Below are 27252 nucleotides of genomic sequence, written 5' to 3'. Positions count from 1 at the left end.
CGGGCCAAAGTCGGGTATCCGGCGGGCGGCGGAGCGAAGGCTGGGCGGCCGCGCCTATCGGGGACTAGGGTAAGCCCACACGGCGCCCTGTCCTTTTCCTGAGCGATCGGCCCTCGGGATCCGAGTTAAGCTTTTCGGGTCAAAGTAGCGAGCGAGGCGGGGGCGCGGTGGGCCGCTGGCGAAGTCCAGGGCGGAACGGGCGCCGGCGGGGTTTTCGCTGCCCGCTCTGCTCCTGCGTCCCAGTTACCCTCCGAGGGGATCTTCTTATCCCGTTGCCGGTGAGGTTTCTGCCCCTCCCCGCTGGCGTTTGTTTACTTTCTTTTCCTGGATCGTTCCCCCGTGTGGACTGATTTCTGGCTTGTCTTTCTCGCCCCCATGGTTCTAGCGACGGAGGACAGAGCTGGTTGAGCTGGAACCCCATAGGTCACCAATAAAAATGAAGGTAAGTGGAGTCAGCACTGTTCTGAACCTCGTGCCCAGGACACTGCCTGTCGTGAGGCTAGTGCTGTGGAATGTCATTATTTTTTTCTTTTGGCTACTCAGAATTGATTTCTCAACCAGGCAGTGCTTTCTGAAAAGGAGGACGTGTTGAATGGGTGAGAAATGATCATTGTGTCTAAATGCAGTCAGCTCGGCCCATCTCTGAAACAGCACTTGGGAAAGGCTGCTGCAGCCTTTCCATTGTTGTCCATTGGGCTAGTATTTTTAAACACTTCCTGTGTTGGCAGCAACCTTTGCAGAAGTAAAGCTTTTGTCCTGCTTTGGTTCTTTGGGGGATTTTTGGGGAAATTTTTATTCTTCCTCAGTGCCAGTGTGATTTTTCTATGGAAAAAAAATAGGTGGATTGTGTAAGGGAGGTACCATTTTTGTTGGAGGTAAAGTGAAATTCTGTGGCTAAAATACTTGAAGTGGAACCAAAACTAATAGTTTTAGTTCAGTTTTTATAATAAATAATTTTAAGCATGTGGCTAACCAAAAAATACGTATATATTCTTCTGAAGACAATATTGCAAACATCATATGTGATGTTTAAAGGAGAAGAAGGGGATAGCAGTTGAGTGTTGTAGCACTGAATGTTTCAGGTCAGATATTTACTTGCTAAAAGTATTCCTTTTCAATTTGCATTATTTGAAAATACACTAACTTTAACAGGTTCTTGACTTCTTAGTCATTTACTATTTCAGTGTATTAAGCCCTGAAATACATCATTTTCCCAAATTTTCTCTTACCTTATCTTCTTAAAGTGACCTTTAACGTTACTTTTTTTTTTTTTAAGGTTACATATAACTTTTAATATTACTTGGGAAAACTTACTGGAAAATTAAAATCCTTTCCTACTTACAAATGTGTCTCTTAAGTGTGTGTACACTGTAACTTTTGCTCTTGGCAATGTTGAATCAAACTTGTATGCTTACTTTTTGAAAAAAGGTAAAATAGATTGAAGTAGCAATCACTGTTATTGTCAAGATTAAAATGAATCGTAGAATGAAATTTCTCACATCTTTCAATGTATCTTAGGCCATTGGCTAAAAGTAGGTATTTCTTAGTAAAGCTTTTTATATGTATATACCCAAAAGACTACTGTGATAAACTGGTATGGCTACAAGTCTTGTGCCATCAGTTCATATCTCTGCATTCATCAGACTTAAACCTCTAAAATGAAGCTTTTAGCCAGTGATTTTTTTCAAATAATGCTCTCCTTATCAAAAGGATTGGCTTCATTTCTTATCTGTACAATTATACCGTACTTGAAAAGATGTTGCCTTTATGTAGCTATATTAATAAGCATATAATTATGTATTGTTGGTATTCATTTTAATAGCATTATCTTTCATTTGAAAACAAAATTTTCCCGAGACCATATGAGTAACTTAAAGTGTTATGAGACACTTCATATGCATATATTTTGTTTTTTTCTTATTTTTAATTTCTTAAATAAATTTTAGAATTGTTGAAACATTTTGTATCTGGAGAAAAAAATTGTTGTATATCCTTACTGATACTTCCCAGTTTTAATTTAAATGTTTTATGTTATCAGGATATAGTTTATAAAATAAAGGATTGTTAATAAAGTGTTTGCTTTGGGGTATTTTTCAATTATCACTGATACTAATAAATAAATAGTGTTACCGTTTTTATTACTTTAAACACAGAACCTTTTAATGAGACTTGAGATTCGAATAGGGGAAAATAGTAGTGAAATTCACATTTTATGTTCCTTCCATCAGGCGGCTGATGAGCCTGCCTACCTGACAGTGGGAACTGATGTAAGTGCCAAGTACCGAGGTGCCTTCTGTGAGGCAAAAATTAAGACTGTGAAAAGACTGGTGAAAGTTAAGGTAATTTTTATTTCTTTTTATGTAACAGCATTACTAACAATAGACTGAAAAGTGTTGGGTAGGAGGGGCATACTTCAAATCAACATTTCATTTATTTGTACCAACACTGTTATACATAAAACTATAGGAAAAGCACATTAAGGTTTGAGCAATAACTCAAAATGAGATTATTTCAAAGTGCTTCCATGAAAATACTATGTTCATGATACTTCCTATCATTTGGATCTTTCCTGTTTGTGGCATCATGCTTACTTAGGCTGTAATTTCTTTTTTCATGATGTTCACATTGAGACAATTTCAAGTGATTAGGAATAATAATACAGTGAAATTGTGTTCTCAAGATAGTATTAAAAATGATTTAGGAAATTTATTTTTAAGATGCTTTTATGACCAGAAAAAAACTTAACACATTATTCGTGTACAATATTTGGAAATACAGAATGTACCGAAGGATTAATGCCCATAGCTCTTAGAAATACTACTGTTAACATTTTTTGTTTCCTTATAGTAATTTTCCTATATAAATGTTTTTAATAATCTTAGTTATAGATCATTAATTCAGCAAACATTTATTAAGTGCCTATAATATGCATTGACATTTGCTAATTGCTGGGCCTAGAGTGATGATGGAGGACTAGAGCCTTCAAGGAGCTCACAGTTAATGAGAGAGACAATAAACATAAATACAAGACAATGTAATAAGTATTATAACAGAAGTAACCACAGGATGCTAAGAAAGCATAGATTAAAGACATTGTTGTTAGAGTATTACCATAAATGTATTGTTTTAAGACTAACATATGAATTATTGTGCAAAAATATTTTTCAGGTACTCCTGAAACAGGACAATACTACACAATTGGTGCAAGATGACCAAGTAAAAGGTCCTTTAAGAGTACGTATGTTCTACAGTTTAAAATCTGAAATGATGAATAATTAATTCATACAATAACTTACTGAATTTTACATTTATAGATACAATTTAAAATTTTTAGAATGTTAGAGAACAAAAATACAAATGTGATGTTATATAGTTAGTATAAATTATGATAATACAATGGCTGTGTCCTTAATTTAAGAATGTTAAACATCTGCCCTGGCCGGTTTGGCTCGATGGATAGAGCGCCGGCCTGCGGACTCAAGGGTCCCAGGTTCGATTTCCGTCAAGGGCATGTACCTTGGTTGCGGGCACATACCCAGTAGGGAGTGTGCAGGAGGCAGCTGATCGATGTTTCTCTCTCATCGATGTTTCTGGCTCTCTATCCCTCTCCCTTCCTCTCTGTAAAAAATAAATAAATAAATAAATAAATAAATAAATAAATAATAAAAATATATTTAAAAAAAAATGCTAAACATCTTATGGGAGCGTAACTTTTAACATATATAAACATGAGTTTTCAGTCCCCCTTTTAATTCTTGGATTTAATGCTTCATTTTGTTTTTTAGGTTGTTAAATATATTTAGCTTGCTAAGTAATATACTAATATAAATCTGAATCTTCTATTATTCTTTCTAACATACCAAGTAAACTATTGGCTTCATAATTGAATTTAATGAATACCTATATTATGTTTTTCATTCATTTCTGGCCATTTGTTTGTATAATCTTTGTTCTCTCAGAATACTATTTTAGTTAATATCTGATATACAAAGGCCTGGAAGCTGAAGAAGGTCAACTGGTCCATCTCTCTCTCTCTTTAGGTGAAATTTTTATGTAAAAGGTCCCTTAAATACAAATGCTGAATCCAATATTTCTATGAAAGAAATTGAAGCTATTTTTGCTGTGTTGTATGGTTTTTCAGTTCTTACATTCCACAGTTTTCTTGAAGACGTGTTATAGTAAAAAAGCTCTGAAGTAAGACTTAAGTGACTGGGTTCTCATCCTGTATCCTGCAAATTATTTTCTCTTTCTGAGCCACAATTCTCAATGTGTAAAATAGAGGCAATAATAGCTTTCTTACGTATGCCAAAAGGGGGCTCAAATTGCATGATAAATGTATGAGCACTATTAATGATAAAGATCTAAGCCAATAGAAGGTAGAATTATTCTAAGTAGTATTATTTTTTTACCCAGGTGGTAGTGATTTGTTTTGTTTACATTTGGAAATGAATTTTTCATTTTGTGTTTTAGGTTGGAGCAATTGTTGAAACAAGGACATCCGATGGATCCTTTCAGGAAGCTATTATCAGCAAGTTGACAGATGCTAGTTGGTATACTGTGGGTAAGTAGTTAAGTAATAATTTAATCCATAGGGTTTGATTTGTAGGTTGCATATAACTATTTTGTAAATACACTGAATCATTATGTTGGCAGAGAAATACGTATTCTTTCCTGTCACTTATCTCTTACAGTAACTTGGCTTTTGTGGCTATTTCACCCAAGATTATATGGTAATTTTTGTTTCATAAGAAAAGTCAGTACAACTTAGTATTGTAAATAATCAGACTTTTTAACTTTCTGTAATTACAATTAGGATTGCATAGTTGAAATCTTTTATTGTGTTGCTACCTGTTTAATATAAGGGTAGTATAGATGTTACCATGGGATTCACAGAGTAAAAAATTCTGACCAGAGTAGATTCAAGCCTAGGTAATCATAGTTTAATTTTTTAAAATATGATACAGTGAGGGTAAGGAAGATATATGTGTGCTAGCTTTGGCAGCACATATACTAAAATTGGAACGATAAGAGAAGATTAGCATGGCCCCTGTGCAAGGATGACACGCAAAAAAGAAAGAAAAAGATATGTGTTACTAATATGAATGAACTTTAACATTCCATACATAACCTTATACTGGTTTTAAAAAACTTTACTGTAGTTAATAGCAAGTGTCATAATACAAGTAAATGAAAACCTGAATGTAGTGCTTATATAGTTGCTGTCATTATGTTGATGAGAATGTCAGTAATTAAAATTCCTAAATTTTCTCTCAGTACTTCCAAACTATACAGTCATGTGGATAACATCAAATCCTTGGTTTTACACTGAACATCTATCTCATTGTTTGTTTTTTATGTTAAATCTTGGTACAAATAGTATAATGACAGTGATGTGATTTCCTTGTAGAAGAGAAATGGCCCTTAGATTTACTTAATTTGTTGCTTCGGGTAAAAAATATTTATCTGCAGTTGTTCAAAGCTGTGAAGAACATGCTTTGGTTAACAATTGTACTTCCTGTCCCCCCTCCTACCCTTGTGGCTTCTATTAGTACTAGTAGCAATTTACTGAACATGACTAGTACTATACTGCTATTTCCTAACCATTTTTATTCTTGGATTTCCTAGAAGTTGGTATTGGTTCACAGTGGTCTATTATTCTGAACTACATATTTTTAGGAAGCTTAGTTGTGGCTATTGGAAGATGTTAGAGGTTTAAAAACTAAGCTGTTTACTCTTAGAGATTAAGTAAATACAGTTTTGCTATATTAAATAAGGCAGTGACAAAAATTATAGGAGTTGATGTGTGCAGAATCATGGTAAATTATATGATGCATGTTCAAATACTAATACCTCATTCTATTTGGTGTCCAATATCAAGCTTGCATTCATAGTACTTGTTTGGTTTTATTGATATAATGCTCACGCTTCTCCAGAAACAATACTTTCCAGGTTTTCACATTCTTGATTTCTAGACCCTAAAATAATCCTTCAGTTGTGAATAGCAACCTCTATCCTTTACATGAAAGGCATTTTAGCATTTCTAAAAACTAGTTGCTACTGAGCATTCTCTATGGTGATTTCCCCATTGGTAATTACAGAATTCTTGCTCTCAAAAGAGTTTAGAATTATAATTACATATAATTCATGTATCGCAATCACTAGTGTACATAAGAATCACTTGGTGTTTGTTTAAAAATTGAGATTTGAGGACCCCAAGTCTCTCTAATTTAGTAGATCAGGAGGTGGCAACCCAAGAATCTTTCTTTTTATATGCACAATGGCTGAATCTAATGTAGCTAGTACACACTTAGGAAAACAAACCACACTTGGAGAAACAGAGACTTATTCGGGAGAAAAATTAAAAATATTTAAGATCTTTGCATCTGTGTAATGAGAGAATTATCTAAAATATTTAAGGCATGCCGAAACCGGTTTGGCTCAGTGGATAGAGCGTCGGCCTGCGGACTGAAGGGTCCCGGGTTTGATTCCGGTCAAGGGCATGTACCTTGGTTGCGGGCACATCCCCAGTGGGAGGTGTGCAGGAGGCAGCTGGTCGATGTTTCTCTCTCATCGATGTTTCTAGCTCTCTATCCCTCTCCCTTCCTCTCTGTAAAATATCAATAAAATATATTTAAAAAAATAAATAAATAAAATAAAATAAAATATTTAAGGCATGAAGAGGCACTATTCACATAATTGTACTCAATATAGCACTTTACTATAAAGAATGTTTAGGTATTGAAGGATGTAGACTACATAAAGGGTGATTTGAATATAATGAGCTTAATCCGTTGTACGCCTTAAGCGTCTGTAGACACAATTGGTGGACCTTCCCCACACGCTGCGCGTCTATTAAAAAAAATATGGTTTCCCTATGTGGCAGCCCTGACCAACTTTGAAATAATTTTTCGTGAGACTTTTCAGTTGAAAATATTCAAGAATACCCGAATTGTGAGTAACATACTTATTTTTATAATATTCATTGCAAATTGATTTTTAAAATTAAATTCAAAATGTGGCATGTGGGGATGGTTTCGTTTTTGACATGTGGTAGTTAACTGGTTAAGAGAGGCAAAATAAAATGATCTCTTACAGGTCATGAACTTTATATATTTTTCTTTTAAGTGTCTACTACCTATTGCTCTTTTCTGAAAATTTACTTGATTTCTAGTTCATAGGGAAGTGCTGTATAGGAAGAAACAGAAAGTTATACCAAGTATGAATGTTCTTCATGACTATTAAAGATGTCTTGAATTTATGTCAGAGTATTAAAAAAAGAAACAGGGCCTAACCGGTTTGGCTCAGTGGATAGAGCATCAGCCTGCGGATTGAAAGGTCCCAGATTCGATTCCAGTCAAGGGCATATACCTTGGTTGCGGGCACATCGCCAGTGGGAGGTGTGCAGGAGGCAGCTGATAGATGTTTCTCTCTCATTGATGTTTCTCTCTCATCGATGTTTCTAACTCTCTATCCCTCTCCCTTCCTCTGTAAAAAAATCAATAAAATACATTTTAAAACAAAACAAAACAAAAAAGCGAAACAAAGGAGGATACCCTCCTGCTGGTTTGGATCAGACAGGAGCAATGAGTCAGTGATGGTAACATAAATATTAACTTTTCCTATTATAGCTTAATAACCAATTTTGAAAGAGGTTATAGATATACTATAATACAATTTTTCGAAATCTAATAATACTTTGCCTTCTAATGGTGAACAATAAATAGCTCCAGCTCATGGATTTTTGTTTGTTTGTTTTTTGAACCTTGGAAATACTTCCTATCATAAAACAGTGCTTCCTAGCATAGTTTATTCATTTGACAGTTCTTTTCCTTGCATTAAAGATAAGGAATCTGTAATGTGTGGAATTGTGTTGTTAAATGTCATTTAAGGGTATCAAAATTCGGAATAGAATTCATATCTACATTTTTGAATATTGCCATTAACTCCTGGTAAATACAACACTCAATAAGACATTCTAAAGCTACTCCTCTTTTGCCTTTTTGGGGTATGAAATAACACATTGAGCCGAAACCGGTTTGGCTCAGTAGATAGAGCGTCAGCCTACGGACTGAAGGGTCCTGGGTTCGATTCCGGTCAAGGGCATGTACCTTGGTTGCGGGCACATCCCCAGTGGGAGGTGTGCAGGAGGCAGCTGATCGATGTTTTTCTCTCATCGATGTTTCTAGCTCTCTATCCCTCTCTCTTCCTCTCTGTAAAATATTAATAAAATATATTTAAAAAAGAAAATAACACATTGATTTGAAAAATAAGGAAAAAAATTGCTGTTAAATTCAGTAACTTACATATAAAATGTACTTACACATTATATATCACATTTAACACTAAAATCTATTTGATCATTTATGTTTTTGTGACAAATTATTTTTTAAGATTCTTAATTTTTTTTCATGCCTTATAGTTGTTATTCTGCACATATATCAGATCTCATGGATTTCTAGTTTAGATTAAACTGGTGAATGGACTGACATTTCTTTTGGAATGTGCTAAAGGCTTATAAGGTTTTTAATATAGTTAGAGCCTCTTCTGACAAATGTTGTTATAACCAAAATCAACCACAAAATGTTTTCAAAACTTTTCATTGACTAGAAAATTGTTAAAAAATGTACTAAACAACAAGAAATCTCTTCAGTCCTGTGATAGGCTTTAACCCATTGTTTAAATGGCTTTTCATGAGAATTAGAATTCCCATATTTTAATCTAATTAGACATTTGAATATTAATTTCTCAAGTTTACAGATTCCTGAAGTTTTTGACCTTAGCTGTTGAAGGACTCAACAGATGATTTTATGAGTAACAGAACTATTGATTTTTCCTAGGGTATGCATCTATTTTTAACTTTAAAGTTTTTACTCCATTATGTGAAATATTTTGTTAATCATAACTGCAATACACAGACATAATAATACTTATTTTTCCAAAGTCAGAATTCATTCATTTTATACCTCTGCTTCATACCTATTTATAATGCATTTTGATCCCTCTTGACTAAATTGTAGCTCATTGATTAACTTTCTGATTCTCAATTTCTTTATCTATAAAAGAAAGGTAATAATTCCTGTCTTGTAGAGGCTGCTCTGATGGTCAGGACATGGTAGAAACTTAAGTGATAGCTAATTACATAGTTGGTAAATAAAGTTAGTTTACTATTATTATCTTACTATTCTCCAACATCTTACAGTGTTACGATAGACTACTATGTATTAAGTAGTTAGATTAGATCCTGGTTGGCTTTTGTTTCTTTGAATTCTAACAGTTTAGGATTAGGCTTTGTATATTTGTTTGCATTGGATTTATTTTGACTAGAATGAGTAAAGTTAATTGAGAGATTCTCAGCTTTATCATTTTTCTCAAATTGGGTTTTAGTATTTATATATAGTATCTTAACAGATACTACTTTTGTTATATCCTGTTGCACTCAATGAATAATCTATTTAAATGCAAGTATAAGAAATTTCATAGAATTACTAAATTCTAATAGCCTTACGTGGTTTTTTTCCTCTTGGCATGCTGTAGTATACATCTTAAACTGAAAGAAGCTGAGTTTACTAAGTATACCAGTTACTTATTTCACTTATCAAAATGCCAAAGTCACTTTTCAATGCCTACAAATTTTGTGTTCTTTTAAGTGATTCTTAGAAGTTATAGAGAAAACTTCCTATAGGTAGAACTTTCATGATTTTGATAATCAGGATATCATGATTAATAGGTCTACCTTGCTGTTGGGTTTTCTAATTGCCTTTCAGAAAATCTTGAGAAATCACATGGCTTAACAGACTTGTTAAAGTACTCAAATACACAGTTTTGCATAGTTTTGTGAATTAAAAAAAAGTCTTAATACTGTTTCTCTTTGTTCACTTGAAGTGGGAAGGGTTCCTATATAAAGCTGTGAAATTGTTTGCTCCACAATCTGCTGGGAAGTTTCTTGGTTCTTATATTATTTCTACTGATGGTATATAAAAATGTGATGAGTGAAATGAATTTTTTCTTTCAAAAATCTGATTTATTTCAAAATGGTTATTTTGAAAAACAAGAATTATGTTAAACTTGAAATTTCTCATAAAAACATTTTGACTTGGGCTGCCATTGATTTTAATGATAAAAAACTGGTGAAAGGTTTTGTGGCCTAAATTTAATATTAATTGATCTTACAGTCTCATTTTCCTTCCTCATACTTCGACTTAAATGTATGTGTATATGAGTATGTATTTGTGTGTCTAGTGTTACCATCTTTGTAATGTAAACATTAAGGAAAATTGGAACTTTTAAGATTTTATTCTTTAGTATTTTATGGATTTTAATATTAATGTGAAGCATTATTTTAAATTTGGTATGATAATTTTATGATTTTGAATTTTATAAAGAACAGTGGTTTATTATTAGACTTGACCCCAAATAAATCATAATTTTGATACAAATGTTTGTTTAGAGCGCTGTTAATCAAGAATAGATTAATGATGTAATTGTTGAAAGGTGCTGTTTTATCCTGTCATTGTGTCTGCCTGCAAGTGGTCATTAATTTCTGCATCAATGACAGTGTATAAAACAGCTACTTTGTGGAATCATTATGGTTCTTTGAATATGTACTTCAGGAGCTAATTGTCTCTGCATTGTCTCCTTCATGTAAGAGAATCTAAGCTAAATGTCTTTAGTCTAAGAAAAAGATCTGAATGTGGTAGATAAATATTGAAGAAGTAGAGTGCTCTTACATAATTGAATTTCTGGCATGAAAAATTAAGTTTATGATTTGAAGGCAAAGTACTAATAAAACAACCTTTAAAAAAAAAAAAAAAAAAAGCAGGGATGGCCTGGCCAGGTAGCTTAGTTGGATAGAGCATCATCCTGATATGCCAAAGTTGCGGGTTCTATCCGAGGTCAGGATACATATAAGAATTAACAAATGAAATCTTAAATAAGTGGAACAACAAATCGATGTTTCTCTCGCTCCCTCTCTCCTCCCTCCTCTATCTCTAAAATCAATTTAAAAATTGTAAATGCAGGATTGTAATTATATAGATAACAAAGTAAAATATCTAAGATATTAAATTAAGGTAGTGCAAAATTTTCTTTTATTAACACTAACCTATTTTGTTAGAATGGAAAAACATCAAGCAGCTTTTTGGCTCCTTCTCGAATCTGTCTGGTTCAGCCTCCTTGCCTCCACTCCAGTCTCCGCCATGTCCACAAGGGTGACCCAGAAGACCTAAATGGTGTCCACCTCTGGCTCCAGGGTCTTTAGCAGCTGCTCATACTCCAGTGGGCCTGGCACCCACATCATCTCCTTGGCCTTTTCCTGGGTGGGCAGCAGCTACCGGGGTGGCCTGGGGTTACTACGGGGCTGGGAGTATGGGGAGCATCATAGTTGTCTAAGTGAACCAGAGCCTGCTGACTCCCCTGAAGCTGGAGACGAACTCTTAACATCTAGGCCATGTGCAACCAGGAGAAGGAGCAGATCAAGATCCTCAACAAGTTTGCTTCCTTCATCAGTAAGGTGTGGAGCCTAGAGCAGTAGAGTAAGATTCTGGAGACCAAATGGAACCTCCTACAGCAACAGTATACAACTCACAGTCACATGGACATTGTTTTCGAGAGCTACATCAACAACCTTCAGCAACAGCTGGTTTGGGAGGCAGAGTTTGGCAACATGCAGGGACTGGTGGAGAACTTGAAGAATAAGTACGAGGATGAGATCAACAAGCGCACAGAGATGGAGAATGAATTTTTCCTTACCAAGAAGGTAAGCTTACATGCATGAAGCTTACATGAACAAGGTAGAGCTGGAGTCCCGCATGGATGGGCTGACCCTGAATGATGAGATCAACTTCTACAAGCAACTGAATGAAGAGGAGATTCATGAACTGCAGTCTTAGATCTCTGACACATCTGTGGTGCTGTCTATGGACAACAATTGCTCTCTGGACCTTGATGGAATCATTGTTGAGGTCAATGCCCAGTATGAGGAAATTGCCAACCGAAGCTGGGCTGAGGCTGAGTTTATGTACCAGATCAAGTATAAGGAACTGTTGGCTGGGAAGCATGGGGGTGACCTGCGCTGCACAAAGACCTAGGTTTCTGAGCTGAACCAGAACATCAGCGACTCCAGGCTGAGATTGAGGGCCTCAAAGGCCAGAGGGCTTCCCTGGAGGCCACCATTGCTGATGCCGAGCAGCGTGGGGAGCTGGCCATCAAGGATGCTCAATCCAAAGTGGCTGAGCTGGAGGCCGCTCTTTGGCCTAGAAGCTGCACAAGTACCAGGAGCTCATGAATGTCAAGCTGGCCCTGAATGTGGAGATCACCATCTACCACAAGCTGCTGGAGGGCGAGGAGAACCAGTTGGAATCTGGAATGCAGAACATGAACACCCACACCAAGATCACCAGCGGCTACTCAGGTGGGCTGATGAACCCATCTTACAGAAACCTCAATTATGATCTGGGCTTCCAGGCCAACTTGGGCTCTCGCGGGAGCTCTGCCTTCTTCAGCTGCTCCAGCTTCCTCCAAGACCACGGTTGTGAAGAAGATTGAGATCCAAGATGGGAAGCTGGTGTCTGAATCATCTGATGTCCTCCCCAAGTGAATGACTACCAGGGTCCCTCCTGTCCTCCTAGCCTTGGAAAGGAGCTGTGCAGGGGGAGCAGCAGGCACAGGAAGCCCTGTCTGAGGCTCAGCCCCAGGCCTAGCTCACCCTTGGGGTGGGGAAGTTTACTGCCTGGGGGACCACCTCTTTCCCATGCTCCCAACTAAAAGCCAAATCAAGTTTTTCCCTAAAAAATAAAGCCATAGTTGGTTCTGCAAACCCTAAAAAACACACACACACATACAATGGAAAAACATCTAAAATTAAGAAAAGCAGGATTAAATCTTAAAATAACAATTATTGTATATATATGTTTCCCTGTTCATATGTTATTTTCATAAGTGTACAAACATTTGCTGATATGTCTATACATTTCAAGTATCTGAAGTAAGGACTCCATTTTATATTTTATTTCTTCATAATAGCTGGACAGTCAGGTGTCTTCTGAGAACATTTTCTTAAGCTTTGTAAGTTTTAGATGTTAAAATCGGTACATTTCTGCAAAATTAAACCTCAAATTATCAAGATAATATAGCTACTTATATGGTAAACGTTAGTTAATTGTTAAATTCTTTGCGCCCATTTCCTTAAAGTGTTTTCAAGAAGTGTGATTTTTAAAAATTATAAAGTAAAAACTTTTAAGAAAAGTTCCATGTAATTTAGACTAATTTTTCAGAATTTAAAAAAAATTTCAGTTTTTTGATGTTTTCCTCGTTTCAACCTTTATGCCTAAACTTCTTACATCCTCTTCTACCAAAATAAAAAAGTAGAATCTTATGACTTTAGAATCTACTATGGTAGGTTATCATACAAATAACTAGAAGAAGTAAATAATCCAACATCATTATCAGAAGTCAGTTTCTTGAAGTTAGAGGTACTCCATTGATAACTTGAAAAAAAAACACACCATAACGCTTCATTTTTGTATACCAGGTTTTTGTTCATTCTTCTAGGAGTAAAAATGACTTAATATTTGTGTTTTGACTATGCTGCTAATGGTTTAAGAAGTTGACTGGAGACACTTAAGGAGTTGGGGACAGCCATTTAACTTGTTTGGTACCTATAAAATGAAAAATGTGCTATGTACATTTTAAAAGGTTTTGAAAAGTAACAAATTATGGTTCTTGCAAATATTAAGCTCTAGATAAATAGCAATGACAGCATTCTGTGCAGTTGTATTTTTATTTGTGAGCATAAATTTTCTCTCTTTCGCTTATTATAGTGTTTGATGATGGTGATGAGAGGACATTGAGACGCACCTCACTTTGCTTAAAAGGAGAGAGACATTTTGCTGAGAGTGAGGTAAGGTGACACGGACTTTTGCGGTTGAACAAAGGATACTCGTGCAGAGAAAAATGTGATTTAATTTGTTTGTTTCTTATCCAGACACTTGATCAGCTTCCACTAACAAATCCAGAGCATTTTGGAACTCCAGTAATTGCAAAGAAGACGAACAGAGGAAGGAGGTCCTCTCTTCCTATGTGAGTGTTAATATATACAGTAACATTATAGTAATTATTATAACATTAAACAAATGACTTTTCTAGGATGGGTAAATTTGTTTGCGTAATTTTTTCATAACATCTTGTATTATGTTAGATATTTACCCTGTGCCGACTTTGTTCTTAATTTTTCCCATTACTTTGTCAATAATTATCATACTCCTTTTTCAAAGAGGTTATTTTTGTTTTTAATTACATTGCCAAATTCCATAATTGATACAATAATTTTCTTATTTTTAGTGAGTATATGTAATTTTTTAACCTTTTTATTTCAAAAACATTTCAAACTTAAAAATTTTAATTTATCTTTATTGTTGATGACCTTTTTTCCTTCCTGCTCCCACCCAGGCATACTGCACTATTGTCTATGTCCATGGGCTATGCCTATATGTATACTAGTGGCCTGGTGCACGAAATTCATGCATGGGAGGGGTTGTCCCTCAGCTCAGCCTGCACCCTCTCCAATCTGGAACCTCTTTAGGGATTGTCCAGAGGGATCGGGCCTAAACCGACAGTCGGACATCCCTCTCGCAATCCGGGACCACTGGCTCCTAACTGCTCACCTGCCTGCCTGCCTGATCGCCCCTAACCACTCTGCCTGCCAGCCTGCTTGCCCCAGTTGCCACACACACACCGCCCCCCCCGCCGGCCTTCTCACCCCCAACTCCCCCTGCCCCCTTGCCGGCCTGATCGCCCCCAACTGCCCCCCCCCCCCTTGCTGGCCTGCTCTCTCCCAACTGCCCTCCCCTCTTGGCCTGATCACCTCTAACTACCTCTGCCTCAGCCAGCCACCATGGCTTTGTCCTGAAGGACATCTGGAAGGTCTCCCGGTCTAATTAGCATATTACTCTTTTATTAGATAGGATAAGCTCTTTGGTTAATCTCTTCCAGCTTCCCCCACCCCTCTCAAACTTAAAATTTTAAAGAATATTATAATAAACTTTAATATATTCATAATCTAGTTTCACTAGTTGTTAATATTTTTGGCACATCTGCATTGTCATTTTCTCTTTTTATAGGTACATATTACAAGCTTTTAATTAAATAATAACTTTAATTGGTTGAACTATTTAAGAGGAAGTTGCAAGTGTCATGATCTTTTACCTCTTAAATACTTTACCTAGGACAGAACAAGGACATTTTCTTTTTTTTTTTAATATGTTTTATTAATTTTTTACAGAGAGAAAGGGAGAAGGATAGAGAGTTAAAAACATCGATGAGAGAGAAACATCGATCAGCTGCCTCCTGCACACTCCCTACTGAGTATGTGCCCACAACCAAGGTACATGCCCTTGACCAGAATCAAACCTGGGACCCTTGAGTCCATAGCCAATGCTCTATCCACTGAGCCAAACCGATTAGGGCAAGAACATTTTCTTACATAACCAAAGTATGATTATCAGAATCGGAAATTTAACAGTATAGAATGCTATCTTTGCCAGTTGCTCAAAATAGCCTTTATAGCATTCCCTGATTCCGGGATGCAATCTAAGATCATGCATTGCATTTAGTTTATATGGTTCTCAAGTCTCTTTTAACCTGGAAAAGTTCCTCAGCCCCCCCCCCCCTTTTTTTTTTTTTTTGTCTTTTCATGACATTTGACATTTTTGAAAAGTACAGGCTAGTCTACTTAGTTCTGTAAACTGTTCTTTGCTATGGGTTTGTATTATTGTTTAGTTATCTAGATAGGTCATCTAAATAACCCCTCACATGTGTTTTCATAATCTGTCAGAAAATTGGAGTTCTATTATCTGGCATACATAAAAAATAGAAGGGAATCTTTTTAAAAAATGTGTTTGGCACAGTAAGTTCTTCATGGTGACATAATTAGGCTTTTCTGTCCCAGTGGGTGGCTGGCAGGAGAGCTTAAGTTCGTGTCCTCGTTGATTTGGTGAAGTGGACTCAGAGTTACGATGGACATCTCAGGACGACTACTGTGGGGCTAGGAAGTGTCTACTCTAGCTCTTCAATTCAAATAATAAAAAGGGGTAATACAGATTAGAAATTTAGTTGTATGTATTAAATTCACACCACTCTGACTATATTCAAAGTGGTTTATCTTAAGATTATGATAAAATTATTTTGGCTTTTAGTAATGAAGATGAAAAGGAGGAAGAAACTAGTGAAGATGAAGATGAAGATAAGCGACGTCTCAATGATGAATTATTAGGAAAAGTTGTAAGTGTGATATCTACTTCTGAGAAGACCGAATGGTATCCTGCTTTGGTAAGTAAGGTTTCTTTCCAAAGTTAATCAACCATTTAACACACTTGTTTCACATGGGTTTTTAAAAAGCATTTAAAATATTTTTAAAGTGTTACACAAATTTAATTTGGATTTCATTGCAAAATTGAGCAATCATGCTCAGGTCCCACATATTTCACTGTCTCTTTTTGTTATTTCCTCTCTTTAATTTTAATTCTCTGTAACCAGTCATTTATTGCAGGGGTGGGGAACGTTTTTTTCTGCCAATGGCCATTTGGATATTTATCACATCATTCGTGGGCCATGCAAAATTATCAACTTAAAAATTAGCCTGCTATATTTGGTCAAACATGTAATTAACTCATTCCTAATGCCTTGGCAGGGCCAAAACAAATGATTTCAAGGGCCTTTTGTGGGCTGAACATTCCCCACCCCTGATTTATTGGAATCTTTCAATTCTTCCTTTAAAACATGTTAGTGGTGTTTCTTTTTACCCTGTTCCCATTACCACTTTATACCTCCCAAGTTCCGTTAACTTGATTATTTAATTTTTTTAAATTAATTTTCTAGAAGTAACTTTTTTAGAGATTTAATTATGATAGTCTCATTCTTTAAAAAAACACACAAAACCTTCTTTTTTAAAAAAATATATTTTTATTGATTTCAGAGAGGAAGGGAGAGGGAGAGGGAGATTGTAACATTAATGATGAGAAAGAATCATTGATTGGTTGCCTCCTGCATGCCCCCCACCAGGGATCGAGCCTGCAACCCGGGCATGTGCCCTTGGCTGGAATCGAACCTGGGACCCTTCAGTCCACAGGCCAACGCTCTATCCACTGAGCCAAACCAGCTAGGGCAAAACACATAAAACTTTCACTGACAGTGCCTGATGGATCAATTCTGCTTTCTTAAATAAATATTTAAGGCCATCCCTACCTCTTGATTTGTTCCCATTCCCAGTGTAAGCTCTCTACTTAGGTTCTTTCTCAATTTTTTCAATCCTCCTAGACTGCTTGAATCATTAGTATTTACTGAGGATCTGCAATGAGTTCAGGTTTGTTCTAAGTTCCTTAGAAGAAAGAGAAGTATGAGATTTGCAACAAATTGCCCTCAAGCAGCTTACAAAACACATAGTAATGAAAAATTATATAGTAATTTAAAAAACCTTTGGGGCACACACAGGTCAGGGAGTTAGTTACTGGAGAAAGGAAAGGTACACTTAGATTTTGGAAATGCAAGTCTTAGTAGATAGGTTAGTAGAGAAAACTAATCTTTGCTTATTCAGGGAAGAAGTGAAAAGAATGGATGGGCAGGAGATTTATTTCATGAGAGGAATCAATAATATTTGGTAATACCTGTCTCCTCTTTCTCTTCCTATTTCTCTCTTCTTAAGTAAGTCTTAAGGTCCAACTCAAGTCCTACCTTTTCTGTAATCTTCTCTAAACACTAACATAAATATGCCCTTTTTTCTCTGAGTCTTGATATCATTTGTATCTAATAATTTTGGCACAAAAATGTGTCCCAAATTAAATTAAAATCCTTTGAAGAGCTGAGGCCATTTTTTTAGGGTTATTTGTGCATATAAATGCATTACTCAATCCCATATAATGGATTTATCTTATAGAGGAAAAGTCTGAAAATCCTTTGAATCATTCATTGTGCAGGCAGATAAGTAAATAGGGTTAGATTCAGAATATTCAGGTCATAATTTTCCAAGAGACTTAAAAAAATAACTGTTCAACAGATTTATCCTTTTTCTGTTGATATACAAAATAAAAGATGAGGCCCTAACCGGTTTGGCTCAGTGGATAGAGCGTCGGCCTGCGGACTGAAAGGTCCCAGGTTCGATTCTGGTCAAGGGCATGTACCTTGGTTGCGGGCACATCCCCAGTAGGAGGTGTGCAGGAGGCGGCTGATCGATGTTTCTCTCTCATCGATGTTTCTAGTTCTCTGTCCCTCTCTCTTCCTCTGTGTAAAAAAATAAAAATAAAAAAATAAAAATAAAAGATGAGGAAGACACCAATCTACATTTGGTGATTTTATAGTCTAATGCAGAAAATGATTTAAGTAACTATACTAATAGTATATGTTTAATATTATGACTTCTTGTCTTCAGAGGTTATATTTATTTAAAGGAAATCCAGAAAGCCATCATAAAGCAGGTACTTTTCAGCTGGGCCTTGAAGGATTTAGAGTTAGTAATCCCCGATTAAGGCATGTATGGGAGGCAACCCACTGATGTTTCTCCCTCTCTCTCCCCCTTCTTCTTTCTCTAAAAATCAATGAAAGCATATCCTTGGGTGAAGATTAAATTAAAATTAAAACGATTGGGAAGATAATTTGGATATAGAGCAGAAGAGTCTTTAAAAGTTCATCTAAGGAATTTGGACATAGTTCTGCACAGTATTTTGCAGAAGAGTGACAGTATTTGAGCTGTGTTTGTAGGAATATTAACAAGTCAGTGGTATGTTGGATGGATTATTGTTAGAAAGACTGGAGGTGGCAGGAACCAATTTGGAGGCCATTAGAGTGATTCACAAATGAGATAATTAAGCTTTGGGCTGTGCCTACTCATCCTTTAAGACTTACTGGAATCCTTTGCTGCTACACCTTTTTCTTCTCCAGGTTGGGTTGAATCTTCTTCCTAGATGCTTTCGTGTTATCCTGAGCCTAGTGGTATCACTGTACTTACCCTCCATTGTGTTCTTTTGTGTATCTTGACCCTTTAATACACAGCTCCTTGAAGGTAGACACAAATATATTATTATTTTTAAATATTCACCTCTCCTATTTTTTAAAAAAAATGTTTTTATTGATCTTTTTACAGAGAGAGAGGAACAGAGAAACATCACTTGGTTTTCTCCCATAGTGGGGATCAGACCAGCAACTTTTTGGTGCATGGGATGCTGCTCAGCCAACTGAGCCGCACCAGCCAGGGTACAAATATATTATTGATATAATAATGACCAGCACCTAACAAACATTGACTTTCATGTGATGTTAAGACAGCTTCTTATGACTGCCAAGAATTTTTAATTATCTGGATATATGCTGTTTAATATAATAGCCATGTGGCTATTAAAGTTTAAATGTAACAATTAAAATTAAATAGAATTAAAAATTCAATCTCTTAAGTTGCACTAGTCACATTTAAAGTGCTCAGCCGCATGTGGTTCATTGCTACTTTATTGGTCAGATATAGAAGATTTTTTTTTTTAATATATATTTTATTCATTTTTTACAGAGAGGAAGGGAGAGGGATAGAGAGTTAGAAACATCGATGAGAGAGAAACATCGATCAGCTGCCTCCTGCACACCCCCTACTGGGGATGTGCCCGCAACCAAGGTACATGCCCCTGACCGGAATCGAACCTGGGACCTTTCAGTCCACAGGCCGATGCTCTATCCACTGAGCCAAACCGGTTTCAACTATAGAAGATTTTTTTAAATATTTATTTTCTTTCTTTATTGATTAAGGTATTACATATGTGTCCTTATACCCCCTTCGTCCCCCCAACCCCCCCACCCCCTGCAGATATAGATTTTCATCATTGAACAAGTTTTGTGGATAGTGCTATATTGTAGGAGAGGGGCTAGTTAGGGGTAATAATGAGCAGGTACATGTCAGTAATTTATTGGTAGAGTTTAATATTTAAAAAATATTCTATAAATTACACAGAGACTAGTTATTTACATTTATTACTTTTTAAGAAATTAAAAAGTTCTTTACTCAGATTTTCTCAGATTTGAGTTAATTACTAAAAGTTGTACATGCCCTGGTAAGAAAGAGAATTTAGATAGGTGCTTATTTCAAAATAGATCCTGATTCAAGTATATTTTTAAAAATTAACTTGCCAAGTTTTCATCATATATCATACATAACTTATTAATAATTCAATAACTGAGTTATTACTTAGCTTAGAGTGAGTCCTAATATTTTTAAATATTTTGGTGGTCACATTGTAATTTATATTTCATTAATCATTTTATAATTAACTAGAGTCCTGGTTATATTGAAAGTAAATTAATTAGAAGGTGGTTAGCGGGGGGCAGGACTGGGCAAGACGGGCCAGACACACCCTGGAGCCAACCTCCTGCAGTCCCTCCCTGGTGGGCGGCACCTGGGGCGGTGCCAGGGCTTAAAGGGTGTCTGCAGAGTGAGCAGAGTCCCTCTGGCAGGTGGGGTTCCTTTGCCTGGCCTGCGGGGATTGGGCCAAAACTTGCAGTCCGACATCCCTTGAGTGTTCCAGGAGTGCGAGAGGGCACTCTGCAAAGTTGCTGTCCCTTGGCAGCTCCTGTGTTGAGTGTCTGCCCCCCTGGTGGTCAGTGCACGTCATAGCTACTGGTTGGTCGCTTAGGCTTTTATCCTTTCTAATAAAAGAGTAATATGCAAATTGACCGTACCTCTGCTACACCCACAAGCCATGCCCACCTGCCACGCCCACCAGCCAATCAGGAGGGAATATGCAAATAAACCCAACCAAGATGGCTGCAGCCACAGAGAGCAGGAGGGAGGCTTGGGTTTCCCTGGCAATGGAGGAAGCCAAGCTTTCCGCCTGCCCTTGCCCGCCCAGGCCTCCACTCAATGCTACAAAGTTTCAATTATAGAAGATAAATAAATCCCAACAGAAATGGCGGCAGCCACAGAGCTGGAGAGAGCAGGAGGCTAGGGTTGCCCGCGGTGATGGAGGAAGCCAAGCTTCTGCAGCCCTGGCCTGCTTTGGCCTCCGCTTAAGGCTACATAGTTTTAATTATAGAAGATACATAAATCCCAACAGAAATGGCTGCCGCCACGGAGCAAGCAGAAGGCTTGGCTCCACTCCAGGCTACAAAGTTTCAATTGTAGAAGATAAATAAATCCCAGATACCAGGGCCTCTGCTTGGGTCACCAGGGGGCGTGGCCGGCCTGCAAACCACCACAGGCCCCTTGCCCAGGCCGCCCCACACCCCAAGGGAACCCCCACCCTGATCCAGGACACCCTTTAGGGCAAACCAGCTGGCCCCCACCCATGCACCAGGCCTCTATCCTATCTAATAAAAGAGTAATATGCAGATTGACCATCACTCCAACATACAAGATGGCTGCCCCCATGTGGTCAAAGATCCTGCCCACATGTGGACACAAGATGGCCAGCAGGGGAGGGCAGTTGGGAGTAACCAGGCCTGCAAGGGAGGGCAGTTGGAGGTGATCAAGCCTGCTGAGGAGGGAGGGCAGTTAGGGGTGACCCGGCCTGCAGGGGAGGGCAGTTAGGGGTGACCAGGCCGGCAGGGAAAGGCAGTTAGGCATCAGTCAGGCTGGCAGGGGAGTGGTTAGGCGGTGATTAGGCTGGCAGGCAGAAGCGTTTAGGGGCAATCAGGAAGGCAAGCAGTTGGGAGCCAGCAGTCCTGGATTGTGAGAGGGATGTCCGACTGCCCGTTTAGGCCCGATCCTACCAGGATCAGTCCTACATCCCTCGAGGGGCAGTCAGACATCCCTCGAGGGGTCCCAGATTGGAGAGGGTGCAGGCTGGGCTGAGGGACACACCCCCCCCCCGTGCACGAATTTCATGCACCAGGCCTCTAGTATATATAGATGACTAGATAAAATATCTAGAGAACTAATATGTTAAAGAAAAATTACAAGGTTATCTTCTTTTATAAGTAATTAATAATGGAAGGTATTGATAATGAAGCTCACTCTTATAAAATACCAGAGTCCCAATGCCAGCATTGGCTTCCCTCTAGCACCCAGGACCAGGGCTTCCCTCCGGCCACTGGCAGGCATCCAGCATCCAGGCTTCCCACGCAGTCCCAGCTTCGTCTGGAAGGTCATTCAGAAGGATGTCCAGAAGGACGTCCAGTCTAATTAGCATATTATGCTTTTATTATTATAGATAATCCACTTGAGAATATATTCTGTTTTTGAGCAAGGATAATAGGAATCAATGTATTCGTATTTTTTATTTTAGGTACTATCTCCCAGTTGTAATGATGACATCACAGTGAGAAAAGACCAGTGTTTAGTTCGATCATTTATCGATTCTAAATTGTGAGTAATGAATCACTTCATACATTGGGAGATAAAAATGGAATCACAGTGATAGAAAAGTTTTTAAAAGTTTTTAAAAGTTTAATCACTTCATGAACTGAACTTTTACTTATGTTTTGACTTTGTAATGTAGGTTATTTTTTATTTAAAAACTATAAAACCTGAACAACAATATGTGAGAATAATAGTAAATAGTTTTTTAAATAAAGCATGATATTCATTTTCTCTTTAATTGTAAAAATTCTGTGATTTCTATGTACTATTACATGTTATGAACTATGAAATATTCTTTAAATAAAATTTATTTACCAGAATAATTATCTTGACTTTTTTTCTGATTAAAAGTCAGATTTCTAGAAACTTTTTCTTAACTTCAGCTTTGCTTTGTTTCCATAAAAAGATGTAAGATTAAAAAAATATGAGTTATAATCCTCTGAAAAATTTAGTGCCATAATATATCTCACAGTGGTAAACATATTTTAATACTACCTTCTATTACATTTCTTTTTACTAAACCAAATAGTAAGTTTTAGAAATAATGAAGATCAAAATAGACATTTTTGTCTTCATAAGGAAAACATCGTGCTGATATAAAGTACCTCATGCTGTGTGTAGGAGAGTTGCATAGCTTGAAATATTACAAATGTGAGGCTCTCGTTAATATACTTTGAGTATGTGACTCATCAGAATTAAGACACCAGCTTTGTATATATTACCTCTTACTCTTTATTAAGGATTAGGATATATATGATCTTTTTAAAACATTGTATGTGCAAAGTAATTATGATTTTAAGGTTTATATTTTTTTCTATATATTAGCAAGGATTATTTAAATGATGATTTTTACTTAATGATGATTCCCTCCCTTTTCTTCTTTTCTATAATTAGTTATTCTATAGCAAGAAAGGATATCAAGGAAGTGGACATTCTCAATCTGCCTGAATCTGAGCTCTCTGCTAAACCAGGTAAGATAAGGATGAATCAGTGCATTATTTCATGATGTGGCTGTAAATGGCGAAACTGACTAAAGCAAGACAGACTATTCTTTGGTGCCATTTTAACTGGTTAGAGTTGATATCCACTCTTATTTGATGGCTATTTTTTGAATGTCTAGAAGGAACATTTGATTTATAATTTTTAGATGAGGATTACTTTTCATGTTTTACCATTAAGATTTCTAACAGTATTTTCTAGAGTAATAAACATTAATATGACATTGTAACTTATAAAAGGTGTTTGAGTGTATTGTATTATTTTGTGTGTGTGTGTGTGTGTTTATTGTTTTCAGAGAGGGAGAGAGAGAGAGATAGAAATATCAGTGATGAGAGAATCATTGATTGCACACCCCCTATTGCGGATCGAGCCCGCAACCCAGGCATGTGCCCTTGACTGGAATCGAACCTGGGACCCTTCAGTCCGCAGGCCTATTATCCACTGAGCCAAACCAGCTAGGGCCATATTGTGCTGTTTCATAAGTGACAGTTGAATTTGAACCCAGATCTTTTGACTGAATGTTACGCCTTTCAGTCATGTTATGTTGATTCCATAACAACTGCTGAAGTGTGTTTTAAATCTTAGGGCTACAGAAAGCAAGCATCTTCTTAAAAACTAGAGTTGTTCCTGATAATTGGAAAATGGATATAAGTGAAATCCTTGAGTCATCTAGCAGTGATGATGAAGATGGCCCCCCTGAAGAAAATGAGGAAGAGAAGGAAAAGGAAGCCAAAAAGGAAGAAGAAGAGGTGGTAGGTGAAATTTTGTATTTGTAACATACAAAAACATTTTAATATAGAGGCCTGGTGCATGAGATTTGTTCACTGCGGGGGGGGAATGGGGGTCCCTCAGCCCGGCCTGTGCCCTCTTGCAGCCTGGGGCTCTTGCAGTCTGGGACCCTTTACTCCTACCACCTGCCTGCAGTGGAGGCAGGAGAGGCTCCTGCCACCACTGCTGTGCTCACCAGCCATGAGCCAGGCTTCTGGCTGAGCAGCACTCCCCCTGTGGGAGCGCACTGACCACCAGAGGGCAGCTTCTGCGTTGAGCATCTGCCCCCTGGTGGTCAGTGCACATAGATTTGCATATTGGGCTTTTATTATATAGGGTACTCTAAAGTAAAAGTTACACTTTTATATTTTTTCCCTCTGTTTAGAGTAGGGTTGGGGAACCTTTTTTCTGCCAAGGGCCATTTGGGTAGCTATAATATCACTAGTGGCCCGGTGCACGAAATTCATGCACATTACAAGGGGGACCCAGAGTCAAGTCCCTGCCCACCCACATGTGCCTCAAAATCACATGAGACCCAGACCTGGCCCCCCCTCCCCCCACATTGGGCTAGATCCAGACCCGGCCAGTCCCACCCTTGTCAAGTCCCGCCAGGCAGGGGGCATAGCCTCAGGTCCCCTGGCCCGGTGCCAGGATGGGGGGGGCGTGCCTTGAGGTCCCCCGTCAAGCCGCGCCAGGCGGGGGTGTGTGTGGCCTCAGGTCCCCTGGCCTGGCGCTGGGGCGGGGGGCAAGGCCTGAGGTCCCCCAGCCTGATGCCAGGGCAGGGGGCACAGCCTGAGGTCCCCTGTCAAGCCCTGCCGGGTTAGGGGAGCAGCCTAAGGTCCCCTGTCAAGCCCCATGGGGGTGGGGAAGGGTGTAGTCTTAGGTCCCTGCTGATTGCTTGTTAAGGCTGCTTAAGGGAACTTGGCCTCAGCTGTGGGTGCAGCCATCTTTGTGATGGAGTGATGGTCAATTAGCATATTTGATTTGCAGGCCATACAAGATTATCAACTTAAAAATTAGCCTGCTTATTTGGTCAGACATTTAATTAACTCACCCCTAATGCCTTGGCAGGGCTAGACCAAGTGATTTCAATGGCCTTATATGGCCTGCGGGCCTGACATTTACCACCTCTGGTCTATTACTTGTTTCTGTCTTTCTCTGGTTCATCTTGATTTAGGAGAGAGGGTTTGTTTGTTTTTTGGCTTCTAGCTTAGTGGGCAAATCAGGACTAATTTTTACCCAGTAAGAGGTTACAAAGAAGAACTCTTCAGGTAAATCCAGGGCAAATTTTATTTTTATTTTACCACCTTTCCCAAACAACCAAGAAGTAAAGAAATGTGTGTAGGAGTTGCATGTGTTAACTCATTTAAATGTTTGCTATGTGGAGTAACTGGTGTTATCCTACTTTAAAGCAGAGAAAGGTGATGGTCATAAAGTTAAGTAACTTTTCAAGGTGACCCAGGTTAAATGTGGAGAACAAGGATTTGAATCTATGTCTGGTCTGTCTAAACTTCGAAAACATGACCTCTTTCAGAAATTTAACAGTATCTCAAGGATAATGGGTATAAAAAAATTCTATCCAAACCGAAAGAAAATTTCATTTGGCAGTTTGATCAGTCATCGAAAAGATTTAAATTATATTTTTGAAGTGCTGATGGCTTTCTTTGTAATGATATGTCATTTAGAGTATATAATTGTAGGAAATCATTCATGGAATTCCACATAATTATTTACATGAATATTGTTGTCTATTCAATAGTGTTTTGTCAAATGGGATAAATTATCCAGTGTATCTTTGGTTGTTATGAGGTAAAGGAGTTTGGGGATAGACAAAGAGAATGAGTTTACTGAAAAGGAAGACCTCCTCCTTTGAGCATGAAAAATATTTGTTTGAAAAATGTGGAATGCTTATTTCTGTTTTACACTTACAAATATGAATTTATGAAATAAAATTAGTATACTTGTATGTGATGAAGGGCATACAGCATTTCTCTCCTTTTACTTCCCCTGCAGTATTTGGTTTTTTGCACTCTGAAATCAGAATGGCGGTTCATACTTAGAGGCTGCCTACAGAGTTGCCATAGTAACATGCTGTTGGTTTTAAGTGAGCATGCTCGGAAAGACAGGAAGGTTTAGCAGAGGCTTGGCAGGTTGCCAATGGAGGTTTGCCAGATGCTTTGAAATGGGCTGTCTTTCTTTTCCTTTCATGTAATGTCTGATTTTTATGTGGAAGAGAATGTAAGTAGTGCTGTATAACCCTGCGGATGCTATGCCCTAAGAGGGAAAGCAAATATTTGCAAGTCAGACTGAAAAATGTTCAGACACTGTACTGATTAAGTAGAAGGGGAATCTAACCATATTGCATTTGAAAGAAAATGCAGCATATAGGTAAGATTTTTTTTTATATTTAGTTACCATTTTTATTGCCAAAAATGAGGTTAAATAGGAATTTTAGGTATTGGTGATGTGGCTGATATGGTAGGACTCGTAACCGAGCGTAATTGTTTTTTGTAAAAGAGACAGTAGGAGTCTATTTTTAGAATATCAGAGGACGAAGGCTATTTTTCTGAAACATAAAATAGATTTCAAAATGAAAATGAAGAGAGTTTGGCAGAATTGAGGATTTAAAGTCTAAATATTAATGTGATTTTTGTATTTTATCTGTATTTATAGATTATATGTTTTCAGGATAAATAGGCCACATTTTCAGGGTGTGAACTGTTGCAGTCAGGTTTTGATATTTTTTCTAAATTATAACATTAGGTTAGTATCTTGTATTACCAATTATTGAAAAAAGATTAGTCTATTTTTGCTAGTACTTTTAATTGGTGTTCCTTTCAGAATGCATTTTCCCTATTCCCCACCCCCCAAATACCCTGAAATTTTAAACAAAGAGGGAAAAAAGAGCTCTGTAGTAAGATTGGAGAGGATAGCTTTAAAATAGTAAATAATGCTCCTATTACAGCTATTAATTTCATAGAAATCGTAATGTTTTATTTAAGCCATTAGTAAATATTAGTAAAAAAGAATGAAGAGCAGAGGCAAGCTCTGTTACCTATTGTTTGCAGGTAATAAGTAAAGAAACTAAAAAGGTAAGGACTTTATAAGGCTAGCATCTTCTTATAATGTATTATTTAAGTTATGAACCTGCTAAAATTAAG

The 27252-nt window shown here is 37.4% G+C and overlaps 1 protein-coding gene and 1 pseudogene across 2 annotated transcripts in view; both read left to right on the top strand.

Moving 5' to 3' along the window:
* Positions 1 to 27252, top strand: part of ARID4A (AT-rich interaction domain 4A) — a 66912-nt gene that overhangs the window by 1018 nt on the left and 38642 nt on the right. The window contains exons 2-11 of the mRNA XM_080661048.1: positions 386 to 442; positions 2229 to 2339; positions 3169 to 3234; positions 4471 to 4561; positions 13818 to 13897; positions 13982 to 14076; positions 16191 to 16323; positions 22251 to 22330; positions 23219 to 23295; positions 23909 to 24075. Coding sequence (XP_080517174.1) covers positions 437 to 442; positions 2229 to 2339; positions 3169 to 3234; positions 4471 to 4561; positions 13818 to 13897; positions 13982 to 14076; positions 16191 to 16323; positions 22251 to 22330; positions 23219 to 23295; positions 23909 to 24075 — 906 coding nt within the window. The 5' untranslated portion in view covers positions 386 to 436. The remainder of the gene's footprint in view (positions 1 to 385; positions 443 to 2228; positions 2340 to 3168; positions 3235 to 4470; positions 4562 to 13817; positions 13898 to 13981; positions 14077 to 16190; positions 16324 to 22250; positions 22331 to 23218; positions 23296 to 23908; positions 24076 to 27252) is intronic.
* LOC308247576 (keratin, type II cytoskeletal 8-like) lies at positions 11181 to 12595 on the top strand (annotated as a pseudogene). Its single transcript has one exon. The product of its transcript is annotated as a keratin, type II cytoskeletal 8-like (transcript).

Source organism: Plecotus auritus (genome assembly GCF_963455305.1).
Source record: "Plecotus auritus genome assembly, chromosome: 1".
NCBI lineage: Eukaryota > Metazoa > Chordata > Mammalia > Chiroptera > Vespertilionidae > Plecotus > Plecotus auritus.
Note: the sequence above shows the minus strand (reverse complement) of the source record. Positions and strands in the feature narration are given on the sequence as shown.